This window comes from Diadema setosum, chromosome 14 (assembly GCF_964275005.1).
Source record: "Diadema setosum chromosome 14, eeDiaSeto1, whole genome shotgun sequence".
NCBI lineage: Eukaryota > Metazoa > Echinodermata > Echinoidea > Diadematoida > Diadematidae > Diadema > Diadema setosum.
In genome coordinates this window covers 7,910,400-7,927,362 of record NC_092698.1, presented here as the reverse complement: position 1 = coordinate 7,927,362, position 16,963 = coordinate 7,910,400, and the positions used below count along the sequence as shown (strand labels likewise).

At 38.0% G+C, this 16,963-nt stretch overlaps 1 protein-coding gene across 1 annotated transcript in view; it reads right to left on the bottom strand.

Moving 5' to 3' along the window:
• Nucleotides 1-1,631: 1,631 nt before the first annotated feature.
• Nucleotides 1,632-16,963, bottom strand: part of LOC140238098 (uncharacterized) — a 56,022-nt gene continuing 40,690 nt past the window's right edge. Inside the window, exons 4-5 of the mRNA XM_072318027.1 lie at nt 14,977-15,090; nt 1,632-1,974 (exon numbers count right to left, since the gene is read on the bottom strand). Coding sequence (XP_072174128.1) covers nt 1,930-1,974; nt 14,977-15,090 — 159 coding nt within the window. The 3' untranslated portion in view covers nt 1,632-1,929. The remainder of the gene's footprint in view (nt 1,975-14,976; nt 15,091-16,963) is intronic.

The following is a 16,963-nucleotide window of genomic DNA, read 5'->3' as shown; positions in this document are numbered from 1 at the left end:
TGGTCAATTCTGACAGAATGCGAAAATCAGCTTATCGTAGACCATCGTAACGTATGTACGGCATAAATTTCTTTTATAGCGAAAACACCACTTCTGCACAAACTCAGTCAGATCATTATACAATAAGCAGCGCTACATCGATATTTTGCAGTGAATTTTGCTTCCTAGCCAATTTTACATATTCGTGTGTTGTTTTTTTTTATATAGATAATGGGGAGACTGTTCTATAGCGGAAAACCAGTAAAATCTATGCATCCTACAGTCACATAATTATTTTTCGTATGTCGCAGACACTGCATTTTCTCAAATCTCTGACGCTAAAAAAAAAAATGTGCAGTGCACTACATATTATATGATTTTACGTAAATTGAATCTTACAGCGTGCACTTTGATACGTATATTACACTGTGATTAATTGATAGCTAATTCTTGTCGGAATCAGACTGAAAAAAAAAAGAAAAAATGAAGGAAGTCGCCACAGTGTGCTTATGTGGGCGTTTTTTGCTTTCTATTATGATTTCAGATTCACAAATCATTTATTTACTGTAGTATTTATAACTCAGTATATCAACGCCCAAAGTACACAAAAAGGGAACTTCAATTTGTTTCTCTTGTTTTTAAGTATGATCGTATTAGTCAATAAACTAGCTAGGTGTACATGCGATGAGATTCGCTTGACAGAATGATGCATGGTGTGCCATACACTTGTTTCATAAATATAATGAAAATATGTGAAAGTATGTTTTACACTATGATTGTAACAATGGCACAAGCATATTGGAGGCGTACACACGCATATCTAATACACACGAACGGATGTCAAGGCCTGACGCATTTTCGTACAACGTAATGAGAAATATCTACACTGAAATGTCTGATGTGTAAATATATATATATATATATATATATATATATATATATATATATATACCAATATATATATACCTATATAGACATACGCGTATAAATCCCGAATAAGCTGCAATATTCATGCTCCACTCGAGGGAATTATTAAACGAACCAAGTACATCAAATTTCAAGATAGATACACACATACACAAAGAAAAACAAAGTAATGCATGACGTATTACATTTCAGGATAAGACAGGGTACGTCCATGCATTGTTTACAACCTGATTGTCTGGTCTTCGGAAAGTTGTTCCTCATTGGTCGTTGTTATTATCTATTTCCGCCCTTTGAACCACACGGAGGACTGTATAGACACATGTCACAGGTTAATACGTGAAAATGCATTGTAACCTGTTCAGCCGTAATTGGCAGGGTTTTTTTTTTTTTTTTTTTCTCCAGTCTGCTGGGTCATTCGGGGAAAAAAAAGCGTCTAACGAAAATAGCCTTGCTATAATCCGTTGCCGAAGGTTTTTGTTTGTTTGTTTTGTTTTGTTTTGTTCTTCACGACCTTTGTTATTTATCATTTACATTCTGCTGAAATAATAAAGTAAACTTGATTGCTCTTTTGTTTTTGAATTTCAGTATCAATTCAGTTCAATTATTTATTTCATTTTCTCCTGTAGATTACAAAATTACCCTTTCTTGAGTGTAGTTCTAAAGCTAATAACCAACAGCAACTAAAGCTAAGATTCTAGGAAAAAAAACAACAACATTTGAATATAATATAAGACGTAAGATTTTTTTCCCAGGGTGTGAAAGAAATTTGAAGTTTAATTTATAATGGGTGTGTGTTTTCCATAAAAACCATTGAAAAAGGAGCACAAGCTGCCATTAAATGAAATAATCTCATACCCGAGACACAGGATCGTCTCTCCTCAGAAAATCATGTCATAATCATGTAACGTTCAAATTTCAGATACCATTTATTTCTTGAGGGGGCGAAAGAAGAAATCGAGCGTTTCTTATGTACAGATATTTCACCATCTAACTCCGACAAGCGCTGCACGCCGAACTTCACATCTACCGCAGATCGAGCCCGTTCCTCGCGCCGAAGTCATGGATGATCTGAGAAGATTATAGAAAGATAAAAAATATGTAAATTATGTAGTTGTGTATATTACAAGTGTTTTTCGTTCATGTCTTTAGTCCCTCTATCATACAATATCTATGCATTATTATTTCTTTCACCAAGTACAAACCAAGTAGAACGTGGAGGGCGCTATGACTTTTATTATTTCTGGTGCCTCTTCCGGGTTTAATCAGCTGACAAGCAAAAAAAGAAAGAAAGAAAAAAAAAAACACTTCCGGGAATCCTCGGCTGACAAGCACAAAAAAAAAAAAATCACGCCATTTTCAATTTTACTTTTTATTTCTTTTATTTCAACAAAATTAAAGGGGGCGTGCCCCCCCCCCCCCATATCACCCACTGTGGAGAAAGTGTGGTTTTACGTCGGTTGTGTAAAATTAGATTTTTGTTGGCTATTAATGGTAATACGCGTTTAAAGAACATGATGACATTCTTCAATGGTGCATTCTCAAAGCATTCACCATCTATCACTTAATGTGCCATAAACTTCAAATGACTTCTTATTCATACTAAAGAAGACCTCCAGATAATTTTCAGATTTTTGCATTTGAGTATCTGTAAATTGCATATATTGGGTACAGAGTTTCAGAGTATATTGTGACTTTGATGAGGAATATGAATGTTTTCAAAATTTATAATAATTCATGACATTAAAAATGCATGATTGGATGCTCCAGGAAGGAGAACAAATTTATTTAAAGAAGAAAACATGCATCATCTATCACGCAATTTGCCATAAACTTCAAATGACTTCTTATTCATACTAAAGACGACTCCCAGATAATTTTCAGACTTTTGCATTTGAGTATCAATAAATTGCATAATATATATTGGGTACAGAGTTTCAGGACATATAATTGTGACTTTGATGAGGAATACGAATGTTTTCAAAATTCATAATAATTCATAACATTAAAGTGCCCGATTGGGTGCTCTCGGAAGGAGAACAAAAGACGAAGACATGCACGATCTATCACACAATTTGCCATAAACTTCAAATGACTTCTTATTCATGTACACGAGACCTAGAGATGATTTTCAGACTTTTGCACTTGAGTATCTATAAATCACATATATTGGGTACAGAGTTTTAGAATTCATTGTGACTTTGATGAGGAATACGAATGTTTGCAGAATTCATAATAACTCATAACATTAAAATGCACGATTGGGTGCTCTAGGAAGGAGATCAAAAGAAGAAAACATACATAAATCCCGCACAGGTGAATTTGTTGAGCAAGTGGTATTGTAGTGGAATTACATTGCTACATGACTGGAATAATTATTATGTGAGCCTCCCGCGTCATCATCCTCGTTCAGTGTAATATATTTTTGGCTTTTCAGGGTATTGGTCTATCTGCTCAGGGACCACACTAACTTCCACAAATCTATACTTGCAATATGGCACTATCGATTTTTGTAGGGACTACATGATGTGAAATTATATGTAAATCGTCTGGAAATCCCCTTAACACAGGGCTCCTCTGAAAACAATATTCTTTGACGTGCAATGAACTTCAACTTTGTTTAAAGTCCACCAATCACAACTCACCAGTCATAAGAATATGTCATGCACACACGCCATACGATCATCGTTTGAATTGGAAAGATAACCATGCACAAACTGTCACAACTAATGTGTATGTGTGTGTATGTGTGTGTGCGCGCGCGTGTATGTGTGTGTATCGCATTTAAAGGGTGAGGACATTGCATTATGTAGATAGAGTAACGGTAAACTGGTCTCTCTGTTCCTTTAATCAGCGTCCTCTGCATCTTTGTGTCTAAAGAGTGCAAGCGGCCAACATGCTTCACTCCAAGATGACTATACCTCGTAATTCAAAGTTTTTTTTTTGTTTTTTTTTTTTGTTTGTCCGGGAGAATATGCTTCTAACTATTGCTCCGTCACAAATATGATGTCCATCACGGTATTCATTTTCCATGAGGAATATCGATTACTCCTATTCTATCCTGTAATCTCGTAAAGAGATGTCCGCATGGTATAGTGTTTCGGAGCTTAGGGGAGTGCTAGAGACAAAACCACGAAGACGTCGACATAGACAAAAGAATTGACATAACGTCTTTAGTTTGTCGTATTTGCTTTTACTTTGAGCAGTTTTACTATATAGGGTAAGAAACTTCCCTCTGTTTCCCGCATTTTCTCCCCACCTTCTTTTTGAGAAGACGGTGTCGGGAGGTTGATGTGGTTGCACACTGCAGCGCAGCTCCTCCTTGATGTCGTTCTGTGAACCGACGACTAATTTAAACATGACTGCAAGCTTTCTCAGGCTAACGTTTCCATGCAAATAGAAACCAAGGTGTCGGTGTATTAAGACCAAGCCCTCCGTGTCTGTTCAGGAGGGCATGATACGAAGGTCAGTAACCATCACCCTCTTGTCCAAATCAGGCTGTAAAAGAGCCAACAAAACACGCCGTCATTACTGTCTCCCTATACATTATGCAAGAGCGGGCCCATTACAGCAGACACCTCGATAGTTTTCACTGTTTAGACACACTCAGCGCGCGAGCAAAGAACCCACTTTCCATTACAAAGACGCTCTCAATTCTTTTTTGGCCGCGGTTAAGGCTGTCCACGCGACCGGAAGGTCAAGGCGCCGACAGGCCGCAGTTTTGCGTCAGCTGCTTGTCACAGGAATGTCTCCCAAACAAATTCTGAATTTCAATCGGCTTCCCCGCACAACTTCAGATGTGTGTAACGCACAAAAACAATGCCAGATGCGAACCATAACACTAATAAACACATCGTTGTGCTAGATTGGCATTTCCGAAACACTTAGCGATGTTTGTCCGGCCACATTACGACTTGTTTCGCTATAATATAGGCTATTTTAGCGCTGTCAAGGCGCAAAAGATACAACCTACCACTAACTTTTAAGAATTCCGAGTTGGAAAAGATGTGCTGCTTCCTCGGAAACGCAGGCAAGAGGTAAAAGATTCTACGAAATGCCAACACGATGCATTATTTGCATTGGTGGTATAGTAAAAGACAGCCAGTGAAGGCGGTAATCATCTAGCATTAGATCGATGAAGTTTCACAAACCTGTCAGATGTTTAAAATCCGTGCAATGTGTGACAGGCGCTATTATGCCGTCACGCATACAATGCAAACAGATTGGGCGACAGTCTTCGCAAGGGAAAAGCGAGTATAGAATCCCCCCCCCCCCCCTTCTCCATCCCGGCTATATAGCAGGTATTATCATTAAATTGCAGTTGAACAATGCCATCTAGACCTGTGTAGGAATATTTCATTAAATTCAGTTAAAGAATCAAAGCCAATTCAAATCAATATCGATCAGAAACACGGGGTTCCTATCGTACCGCATTATGTTGACAAACAACGTAAAGAGTTTAACATAATTTCCTGCATAATTTCTTTTCCTTCTGACGAAATTCGCATTCTTTGCCAAATATATATATATATATATATCATAACGCATTATAAAGCTAAGCTTTATCTTGACTGTCAACCCAAAGTGAACAGTATAGTTCAAAAATCAAAAAAATTGAGAGGGGAACGTGTCTATGTCCGTTATGATGCAATTGAAAGAATAATATTCATTAAAGAGAAATCAGTGCATTTTTACTCCTTCAAGAACCATTGTAATTTATGTAGCAATTCAGGTTTATTGTTCCTCTGAAGGTGACTTCCACATAAGATTATTTTCAGTCGCTTTTGAAAAATGCAAACACATCATGAAAGCAATGTATACCTAAATATGTCAAGTTTGACGACATAACGTGCTTACAATCATGATATTTTATACGTTCCGGGAAAAAGCCTTTCTTTATAGTTTCATGGTTGTATCTATCTTTTTGTAGTTTTTTTTTTTAATGAATATATGTAAAAGATTTTCAAGAAAATGCCCTAGATTATCGCCGTGTCTTGTAAATCAAATTATCATGTCTTCTGACTGATAAACACATTGTGTCTCCCTAGATCGCCCCCATGTTGCTTTAGAGATCTTACAATGGTCAATAAAAATCACCCGAAGGACCCATAAAACTGAAACCCAGAAAAAAGAAAAAATGAAACCTATGAAGCGTATCTTATTGAACTTTCGCCCAGCGCAATATCCTTGTCCACAAAGTAAACTCACATTAAAACACGACTTTTTATCACCCTAGATCTATACGTCCGCGTGGGCCTATTGTTGTACCCCATTTTACGGCTTCTGAGAACTACTATGTGTCAACTTTGCACCGAAGAAAACCAAATCGAAGTGTGAAGTTGTGGTTCAGTAGAGTGACAAAATACGTGCACATAGAGAAAAGAGGTGTTTTTATGTGTTTATTGCCCAAAAGAGGCTATTGAAGATCAATTATAAGAAGGTGTACTTAAACACCGACGTCGTTATCCACCATGCCAAATATGAAGCAAATAAAAGTCCTTGGTTGAGTAATGTGAGAACTTAATTAAAGATAAAGTATCGAACAAACAAAAAGTTTCTTCCTGTGGCAACGAATTACATCACGGACGTTTTTGTTACTTTCTTCTACTTCATATTTCCCTCAAGTCAATGTGTAGATGTGATAAAGCTGCATTACTTTTGTCTGTTTTCAGTTTAAAGGTATGTATCCAAGAATTATGCGAAAGGAAAGAGCGAAAAATACAAACATACAAGCAGTTCAAAAAAAAATTGTATCATTTGAATAGATAACAAAATGTACAACTGGAGGGGGATTGATGGTTTTCCGTGGTTTTACTTTCTGTGTGTGTGTGTGTGTGTGTGTGTGTGTGTGTGTGTGTGTGTGTGTGTGTATAGGGGGGAGGGTATGTCTATTTGTATGTGTTTTCTTTTGTTGTGGTTCTAAATCGTTTTTGTTGTGTGTGGGTTTTTTTTTTTTTTTTTTGTACACAAAGATCTGTAGGATGTATTCAGAACACACACAAAAGCCACAATCCAGAATAGCTTTCGCTAAACCCAATCATCCGTGATATGAGTCATTGGAGACTTCTTCTAGAATACCAAGAAAAGCTCTTGAGTCCACTTTGGGTTAAAAATCACCCCTCTAAGAGAGCTATTTTTGACGGGAGTAGAGACAGAGTAGGAGATTCATACTCTTTTTTGGTTTTGTGTTTTTGGTTTTGCTGTTGTTGTTTTTTGGGGGTGGGATGGAGAGGGGTTAAGCGCGATTCTGAGAAAAGGCAGTAAGGATTTCCAAGTTAAAACAAAAAGCCTTGTCTAGCCCCTTTTGAATATTCATCTGGGCAACGACCTCGATGGGCTAACGTACAATGAATGTTTAATGTGCATGACATTATTTTGTTTCAAACAGAGCAGCAAGAATATCAATTTTCTGACTATTTTAATACCGCTTGAAAATGTCTCTACCTAGGCATTTTACTTGGTAGTCTGTGAATCCTATACATTCCCTTAGAGACCTTAAGACAGAGCCTTTATTCATGTGGGTGTGTGCGTGTGCGTGTGTGTGTGTGTGTGTGGGGGGGGGGGGTGGGTGTGTTTGAATGATTGAATAGACGTCCGGCATGTCATGTAAGTGCATTCACGTTGATTTTTTTTTTTTCAGTACGAATGTTCCTCTGTCTTTAAAAACTGTGACCCCGCATCACAACATCCGTAAAAACAAACAAACAAACAGACAAACAAATAAACAAAAAACATCACGTTGGTTGGTCTTTAAGCATAGAGATGAAAATATGCATGCTAAGCAGCTCCACTTTATCTTGGTATCCAGTTTGTTGTTTGTTTGTTTTTCTGACGTGGAAGCATGGAGTTACTTGTAAGTAGAAATTTATTGTCTAACCCTGTGTTTTGTTCTGTCCTAAACTGATTCTCCCCATTTTTCACCCATGATTCAAATGAAATTGTACGCGAAAACTTCCAGAATCTATGCAGACAGTCCGTAGTAGCTTGAAAACTTTGATATAGTCCTGAATTAAACATTGAGTGTATCGAGTTTTTCGTTTCAATCTGATCTGATCATCTCTTTACTGTGGTTGTCATGGAGTTTTAAGTACGCATCTAATTACACACACAATATTATGTGACTCACTGCACTGAATAAACCACCTTAATGCCTCCTTTCTCAAACCAGGATTCCTCACCGTTTGAGTTTCCGTCATTTATTCGGGTTGGATGGAATCAACTACTTTTTAGCTGTAACTCATATCTGAAGCTGAAAATCTCCTATTTCAGACTTGACCATCAAAAATAAAATGGTAGTGGTAATTTTTCGGGTTTCCTTTCCTTTCCTTTTTGATGGGGGGGGGGGGGTGGGGGGAAGAGGTAATACATTGTTACAATTAATCTCATACTTGGGGCCCAAAGATGGCAATACTATTTTCTTTAAGTATTTAGTTTTAAGTATGAAGTTTTGTACAAACTAAGTAAAATTACCTCAGCAACTAACAATCTAAAAAAAAAAAAATGAATATTGAACCAGTGACAAATCCGGCCTATATGCATGAAATGAAATACTTTGAACTTGGTAATATCACTAATTTATATATGCAAAGACACATGTTAAATTTCAACAGATTGTGCTTTAAATATTGTCTGTAGAATGCTTTTGTGTCAGTTCTATAATAATAATGGTCATGTCAATCCACTCAACCAAGCGCTTCTGGAGTGAATGTGTTCATTTCTATTCTTTTTTTTTTCTTGTTTTGCTTTGGGCAGTTTATGTATGTGTGTGTGTTTGTTTGTTTGTTTGTTGTTTTTTTTTTCAAAATCAGAGTTATTTTTTGCTTCCTGAATTGCTTTGTGTAATAGGTACTGGAAATCCGATTGTCGACTTTCATTTCCTACAAAATCCACGGAATCTTCATGTTCTCCTTCATGTCATCAAGCCATATAAGTCGAGCATACAATAAAAATTGTCGAGGTCTATACCCGTGCCATTTCCAATACAACCCACGTTCTTAGCTCTGCAGATTTATCCCGCCAAACATCTGAATCCCTCCATCCAGGGTGACCTGTTTACCATGCGGTTGAATGCCCTGACAGAATGGGGAATGCTAATGTCAATAAGTCAATTTGTGTCTTGTAAACATCTCTTAAGAAGCCGAAAATAAACATGGAATTTCAATAAGTCATAACTGAGCAGTTGAGCTTGCATGTAGTATGCTTCTTCCACAACGGTAGGTACTGGCATATCATACATAACTGACGATTATATACTGTCCACCCTATAACAGAAATACATTGGCAATGACATCAGCTCTGTATCATAATACACTGCAAAATAAAGATTGTACTTATACTGGATCATTATATACTAAAATATGATGCATAACATAATATATTATTTATTGCTTGTGTGCGGTCAATACGGTATCATGAAAGTCATGCGAACATCACTCGATGGAATATATTATATACTGCCCTTGTTGATATATAATGATATTATTATGTACGTGCATGACTATATGTGTATACGTGTATGTTCGTGTGTGTGTGTGTGTGTGTGTGTGTGTGTGTGTGTGTGTTCTATGCATGTCTGCTAGCATGTCTGCTCTAATTTTATAGCTGTAGACAAACTTTCTTAACCATGTATCATTTACCGTGGTTTACAGTTTCCATCATTGCTGCTGTTGTTTTACCCGCGAAAATAAATTGTGCTTCCGCTTTTGTTAATGGAGTCATTGCAATTTTACTTGTAAAGTATTCAAAATCTAAAGGTGAGATAACCTTTCTTTCCTTCTACATAGGAATGATCAATAAATGTTACAACGTATATAATATCAATAGCTGCTATTTGCTAACCTCGTCTTGTTACCATATTTTTTTTTTTCAACGGTGTTGATGGATATTTAGTTTTCATCAATTTCATGTGATAAAAGGAATTTGGCATGCGTTCTTTCTCTATCATACGTGGTAACCAGTTTATCGTCATTGGATTCTAAAGGTTTCTTCTTATTCCTTTGATTTTTCACTAAAGCTTTGTTGCTTTATAAAGCATCTCCGCGTATTTGAAGTCCACCCCACCAGGACAGTATCTTCTTCTTGGCCTTCTTGTGTCTGTTCTATCAATCTTCCATATCGATATTTTTTTTCTATCTTTCTCCCTCTTTCGATCTCTCCAATGTCTTTTCACTCCATTGTCTCAATATGTGTTCACATCTTACTCCGAAGTAAGATTCCCACAAGCTAAATTCTTGTAGGTAAATTTCAAATAAAGAATCATAATTATGCCGTGTGGCCGCACGCTTGGACAATAACTGTTTCGTTCGTAGCACCGCAGACGTAAAAATGGGTACCTGGAAATATACAGAGTTCTCTGAACAAGCGGTTCTGACAACATGACTACCCTGGATAGAAGAATACTGAGTAAATAGATTTTTCAAGCAGTATAATGTCAAACAATTTCTTTTCTTTAGTCTGTTTCGGATATCAACCTCTATCTCGCTCAGGATACATTATTGTTAGGTCAGTATCCGCAATATGGAATCCGGCAATAATCATCGCTTGGATTTTAATGGCTAACACGTTTTGTACAAATTTAGCCAGCGATTGGTTTGTAGAAACTTTCAATAGTAGCAGACCAATAGTAGCAGACCGGGAGCCTTGTGTGCGTGTGTGTGTGTGTGTATGTGTATGTGTGTGTGTGCGTGTGTGTGTGTGTGTGTGTGTGTGTGTGTGTGTGTGTGTGTGTGTGCTTTCCCCCGCATGAGTGTCTTGTTTGCTCATTTCTTTGATCTGGGCGCTTTCACCTGCCTCACAGTGATTTCCACATACAGGTTACACTGACTCACTTGAGACCCATCTAATAGGGAATTTAACTAATTTTACCATCTTCATCTTGACTCGTCGTTCCCTTTTCACTGTTTACAGCTTTCTCCTCTGTCTTTTACTTCTTCCGTCTTCCATCATTCGAATCCCCTAATGCTAGGAGCAGATTTTTTTAGGGGGTGTGATTTATTCCCTACGAATTTTCCCGCCATCTTCTTTAACGCGATCTTTTTATCTGCCATCGACATTTTATGCAATGTGCCCTTTCTTTGTTGCTGGAGGCTGAGTGCGTTATAGACATGTAATTATCTGTCTCTTGAATTCTATATCGCATAGGAATAAGTGAATGCTTAAGTTTTAGAAGATGTTGTTTGAAGGAAATTACGAGATAGATCGGCCTCACAAACGATCTTAATCAAAAAGAAAACTTCAGAATTTACAGGATTATTTTAAAATAATCTAAAATCGCTAAAATAATTTACGAATTCTTATTTGAAAGATGTTGAATTCGATCAGAAAATCCATTAAATAAGACTCAGTCTATACAATATATATATATATATATATATATACATATATATATAGATAGATAGATATATACTGTAGCGATCTTTCTGATATTTTAGTCCAAAAGATGCAGTTTGGCAAAAGCGAAAAGAGAAAATACATTATGTTGGCTTGCAATTATTTTTTTTTTGAAAAAAAAAAAGGATTCGAACACATTACCTGTTGGTGTTCCTATCTCTCCCAGTTCCTTTCACTGTGCTTCTGTTTCTATTCCTCTCTCCCTCATAGATAGCCGATAGCATCCCCTCCTCCTCCTCCCCCCCCCCCCCCACCGCCACCATCGCCTCAGCTGCTGCCCTAAACACCCTGCCTTTAAGGCGAGGTGGCCTGTCATTAATGACATTCATTACAGTATCTCACCCGGATTTTGCGGGGGCCTGGGCCCTCTCTTTTATGGGCGAATCTCATCAGGCCGACTATGCGAGCCTGGGTGATGATGGAAGCTCAAGCCGTGCGCAGCATGGCAGGTGATGGACAAAAAACTCAATAATCATCTCGGACACAAGATTTGTTACCCACTTTTCCCCCTTCATCGCACTCTGCTCCTGTGCCGCAATAAAGTGGCTATCATCGGCATAAGTGCAAAGATTGATAGCTTCCTGATTTTCCGAACTCATCGGAAAATAGAACAAAACATTAAATGGAAGGTAGAGAGGTTCATCGTCTCCTATCAGGCCTATTCTTAATGTTAGTAGCCTTTGGTCAGCAGGTCAGAGGAAAGAGCTAAAAATCATGTGTGCCTAATATTCAGGGGCCCAATGCTTTAGCTGCTCTAATAATGACAACCAATTAACTGAGATGCGATGACTATTGTTTATATTGAGGTTCCCCATTTTTCAGTGATTTCTGAAGGCCATGCACGTCGCGTTAACTTTGCTTCATTCCGAGACCAAAAGGGAACGATAATCATCCTGACGCGAACTTCGTTTAGTGAAAGTATACCGCAAACATTATGTTGTTTTGTCGAATGCAGAAAGACCAGTGAAAAATTTCAGTGTCAAGAGTTTGAGGAATATGATTCACTTTGTCAAGAAGGCTTTGAGAATATCAAAGGCAGACCGCAACAACAGGTCTAGGGAAAGCATATTATTATCATTAACACAAGTGAAAATTTGTCTATAATTATTTACATCATCTATGTCGTCGACACGGGTGTTTTCTGGGGTGAAAGTCACGAGACCGACACCCACGAGTCATACAGCTCACGAGTTATACAGCTCACGAGTCATACAGCCCATGAGTTCGACACTAAGCAAGCAAAGCCCACGAGACCGACACATTGAGCCCCGTGTTGTATCTTTCGAACTCATGGGCTGTTTTACCTAGTGTCGAACTCATGGGCTTTATTTGCCTAGTGTCGAACTCATGGGCTGTATGACTCTCGAGTCTTGAGCTGTATGACTCATGGACCTGTTTTCAATGTCGAACTCGTGGGTGTCGGTCTCTTGGGATGACCCCGTTTTCTGCCACTTCGGATACAGATTTAAGAAGGACACCATAGTGAGGAGTGTTAGATTGTCCAGGTCACAAGGAGTTGGTTGTAAAAGCAAAACCTCGTGTGTGATTTTTAAAAGGGGCATTTTAAAAGGGGCATTCCAGACGATTTTCAACATTTCACATCATGTTGTACATAAATCAACAGCTCCGTGTATAGATTTGTGGAATTTATTGTGGTCCTTGAGCAGAGAAACCAATGCTCTGAAAAGTCTTGAACAAATTACAATGTAGCAGTGTAATTCATTACAACACCGCTTGATTAACTGTTTTACCTTTTTAGAATCTACTTTTATACGCATGCCTTCTTCTTTTGTTCTGCTTCCTTGAGCCCTAACTCATGCATTCTTATGGTGAGGCTGCCATGTCATCATCCTTGTTCATTGCAATTTGCTATAAATTTTGAAAACATTCTTATTCCTCATCCCAATCACTATGAGTTCTGAAACTCTGTACTCAGTATAACTAATTTAGAGTTGTTCAAGTGTAAAAGTCTGAAAATCATCTGGAGGGTTCCTTTAAACGTTTCAATACATTTGCTCTCTGAAGAGTGTTAGTTATGACTGGTGTGCGTTTTGCAATAAAGATGACGTGATGGATGGGTCATGGTAAGAATTAAACCTCGGTCCTGTGTATGCCTTTAAAAGAGCAAAAGTTTTGTTTGTCATTAGAAATCGACACCAGATACCATCTTTATTCCAAAGAAACCGAGATAATTATGTGAAGCATTAATGTGTGTACGTGCAAACGTGTACTTGCATCCATATAGTAGCTGACAGGTTATTGTAATCTTTTAGAATATAGGTAGACCTAAGTGTATGCACGTGAAACTTTTCTATACGCCGGTTTAAGTACAGAATTTGAAGAATGGGTGAAAGTAATTAAAATCACAAATATACAGACTGATGGTGTACTAATGACATCAACCATCACTAATGGCTTTGCACGCGACCATTCAACATATCATTATATGACTACATTTTCAAAATTAATCGAGAGAAAGAGAGAGAGAAAAAAGAACAAGAACTACATGGAAAGAGTAAACGCTTGCGATGAAGAGTATAATCATGACGATCAATCTATAGATGAATGAAATTTTATGAACGACTATTCAGGCGTAAGGAATCGCTCCGTGGCTCGATTAAGCATGTGCAATGCGATATGTTGTAAGGCTTGCGGTCGCCTCTTTCATTTCATTCTTCATTTATGATCCGTGCAAAAAGCAGACAACAATATTCAAATGCTTGCTATGGAAAACTCAGATATTATAGGCTGCGCAAGACGTTAGTGTTAAAAGTGAGTCTGTTTCCATGGCAAATATTAATGTTGCCGGGGTGTAATATACCTGCTACATTTTCATTACATGCCAGGTATGAATATACAGTTAATAATCCACACATGCCCACGTTTTGTTGACATAATTATGTGTTCATCTTTGTTCTTATCATTTCATTATCTCCTCGAATCAACTTCCTTCTACTCCAATGCCGTAGAAGGGTACATCGGGGTAAAGTCGCAGCGTTATCAAAAGAGAAAAAAAAAGTATGAACGTACATGTACGTACTGTTTTGGATCACTCGTGTGTCTTGTAATCTTAAATTGTTCTCTTAACAGATACTAAACATCTTCCAGGTGAATTGGGGTCATACCACGAGCTAGACACCCACGAGTCATACGGCCCACGAGTTATACACCAAGTAAGATAGGCCAACGAGCTGGACACTATTAAGTACAACGGACTCAGGATCTATAGACACTACGCAAATAAGGCCCATTTACTCCACGTTACGCGAATAAAGTCCACGAGTAGACACGAGGCCAAAAAGGTCCACGAGCTCGCCGCTACATAAATTAAGCCCCGTGAAGTAATTTCTATTTCGTGGGCCTTTTTTCCCTAGTGTCGAGCTCCTGGGCCTTGTCTGCCTAAGGTCAAGTTCATGTGCCTCCTTTGCCCAGTGTCTAGCTCGCAGACCTTAATTGTTCACTTCGTGTCTAACTCGTGGGGTGTATGACTCGTGATGTCGAGCTCGTTACGTGCACCCGGTAGAATTTCCCGAAAGGCAGCATGTTACATTCGCAAATGCATTCTTCTTTTTTTTAAATCTTGGCAGCAGTAAACCGTAGCTGCCAAATACGCTGCACTTTGTGGTGAGAAATGATCACCAGTCAATCTCGGCACTTCTTGGGAAGTATAAGTGAACATCTTACCTGCCAGAGATCTAATTGTTGTTCCCGCGAAAACTGTTCAATTACTGAGTCGAATGGGCAGACGGTTTGCCGAAATCCTCGAAGTGCCTCCAGCATAAAGTCTTTCCTATATGTCTGGAAGAGAAGACACGGAAACTATTGTATGAAATCTAATGTGATACACGGAGTTGAATAAGGAGACATTTCCTGAGCAAGGGAAAACGAACAGAGGTTACAGCGAACCCACTCACACAATCCATGTTTTAACTTTATTTGCATTTTTCAACAGAATATACAAAATAATGATCAAAGTTGGACATACATTTAAATACGACACAAGAAGCAACAGTGTATTCATTGATCAATAAAAAGAAATCACGTACACTTATTATAATAATTTTCTATACGGGAGAAGAATGGAGGGGCCCCGTTCAAAAGAATACGGTTCTAATATTGTGGGGGTCCCTCGGAAAGAAGAAAAAACAAGGGGATGGAAAGCTTACGACTGCAAAATGTGTGGGAGAAAAAAATAGAAAATGGAAAGGAGGGAAAAGGTAAGCATTTCATGTCGTAAAATAAAAAGGCATAAAGACCCACAAACACTTACACACACAATTACATGCTTACAACGCACATGAGGGTCTATACTCACATTCGTTTTCAAGGGGATATTTGAAAAGAACGGAACAGCAACACTTTTTATACGTTTTTCCCCTGGAGGCTTTGGTTTTGTTTCACAACAACATTAAAGCGATTTCTTTAATGAGAGTGTAAACAACTATTTTCCCATCCGTGGTCAACTTCTATTGCTAATCCCCCCCCCCCCCCCCCAAACGGTGTCCTAAATGATTCTAAGAAGATCTTGGGTATATAGGGATTTTACGAGCGCAACTACGGTTCCAACTCTGAAAGGGCTCTTCCGAAAAATAGTAACGCAGTAAACTCTATACCTATAATTCATGGAAATATTCTTATCATGCAAGTCAAAAGGTCCGGGAAACCTCGAATGCGTGGGAATTGATTACGTCGGGTCTTTATTCCCGCTGAATGCTTCCCGTAAAAGCAACCAAAATAACCCGGGGTGGTCTAGCGCCGAACGGTACTTTATTTCTGTATAATTGGCCTCATTTATAGAAGACGGCATGCTGAAAATTAGACGGGTTAACAAAAAAAAAAAAAAAAAGAGACTAATTTCAAGTTTTATGGTGACGCTAAAACGGTTATGACGTCTTCATGAGCAATTGTGAGTCCATCCCCTCCCCCTATGTACACACAAATACTCAGCCGGGGGTGATCAGCCAATGTGTTCCCCCAAATAACTGCAGATATTGCAACTGACGAACATGATACACTGTATGTTTACATCTTTAGTAACTATATAGTTTCTGATACATTTTTTTTTCCATTAAAAGAAATACTTCATTCCAGGCAGAAGAATATTTCGTATAAAGATTAGAAGTGTTGTCATGTTGTTACTACCTCATGCCCAAATTTCGAAGTCTAAAAATGTCTAGAAATTCAAACATTTTCGGGTTTCACAAACTATGTTTATCATAAAGTTTAGAATTTACAGACTTTATGATTTAAAATCCCTTTCCGCTGGCATGCTTGACTGCATACAGTACGAAGCCGATTTTCTCAAAATTTCTCAAAATGTATATTGCGTTTATTTAGCTGATACTGATGGCTTTCTGAGTGTGTCTACGGTATTTTCATTTTACTACTTTCTGGTTTAGGCTCTACATGTTCTGTACTTTTTTGTGTGTATTAATGTTTTAATGACTTTGAAGTTCTTTCTTAAGCCCGCATGTATAGAATTACCAGGGGTTTTTCTCCCCGGCTAATCCTGGGGGCGTTGTCGTCATTTTGCAAACCTGATCTCTAATTTGAGAGAGAAACTGGTCATCCAATAACGTTATACAACAAAAGATAAAGTTGTAATTTATTAGGTGCCAAAACCACTGGAAGTCAAGACATTTTCCGATTAATATCTACAGTCAACATTCTC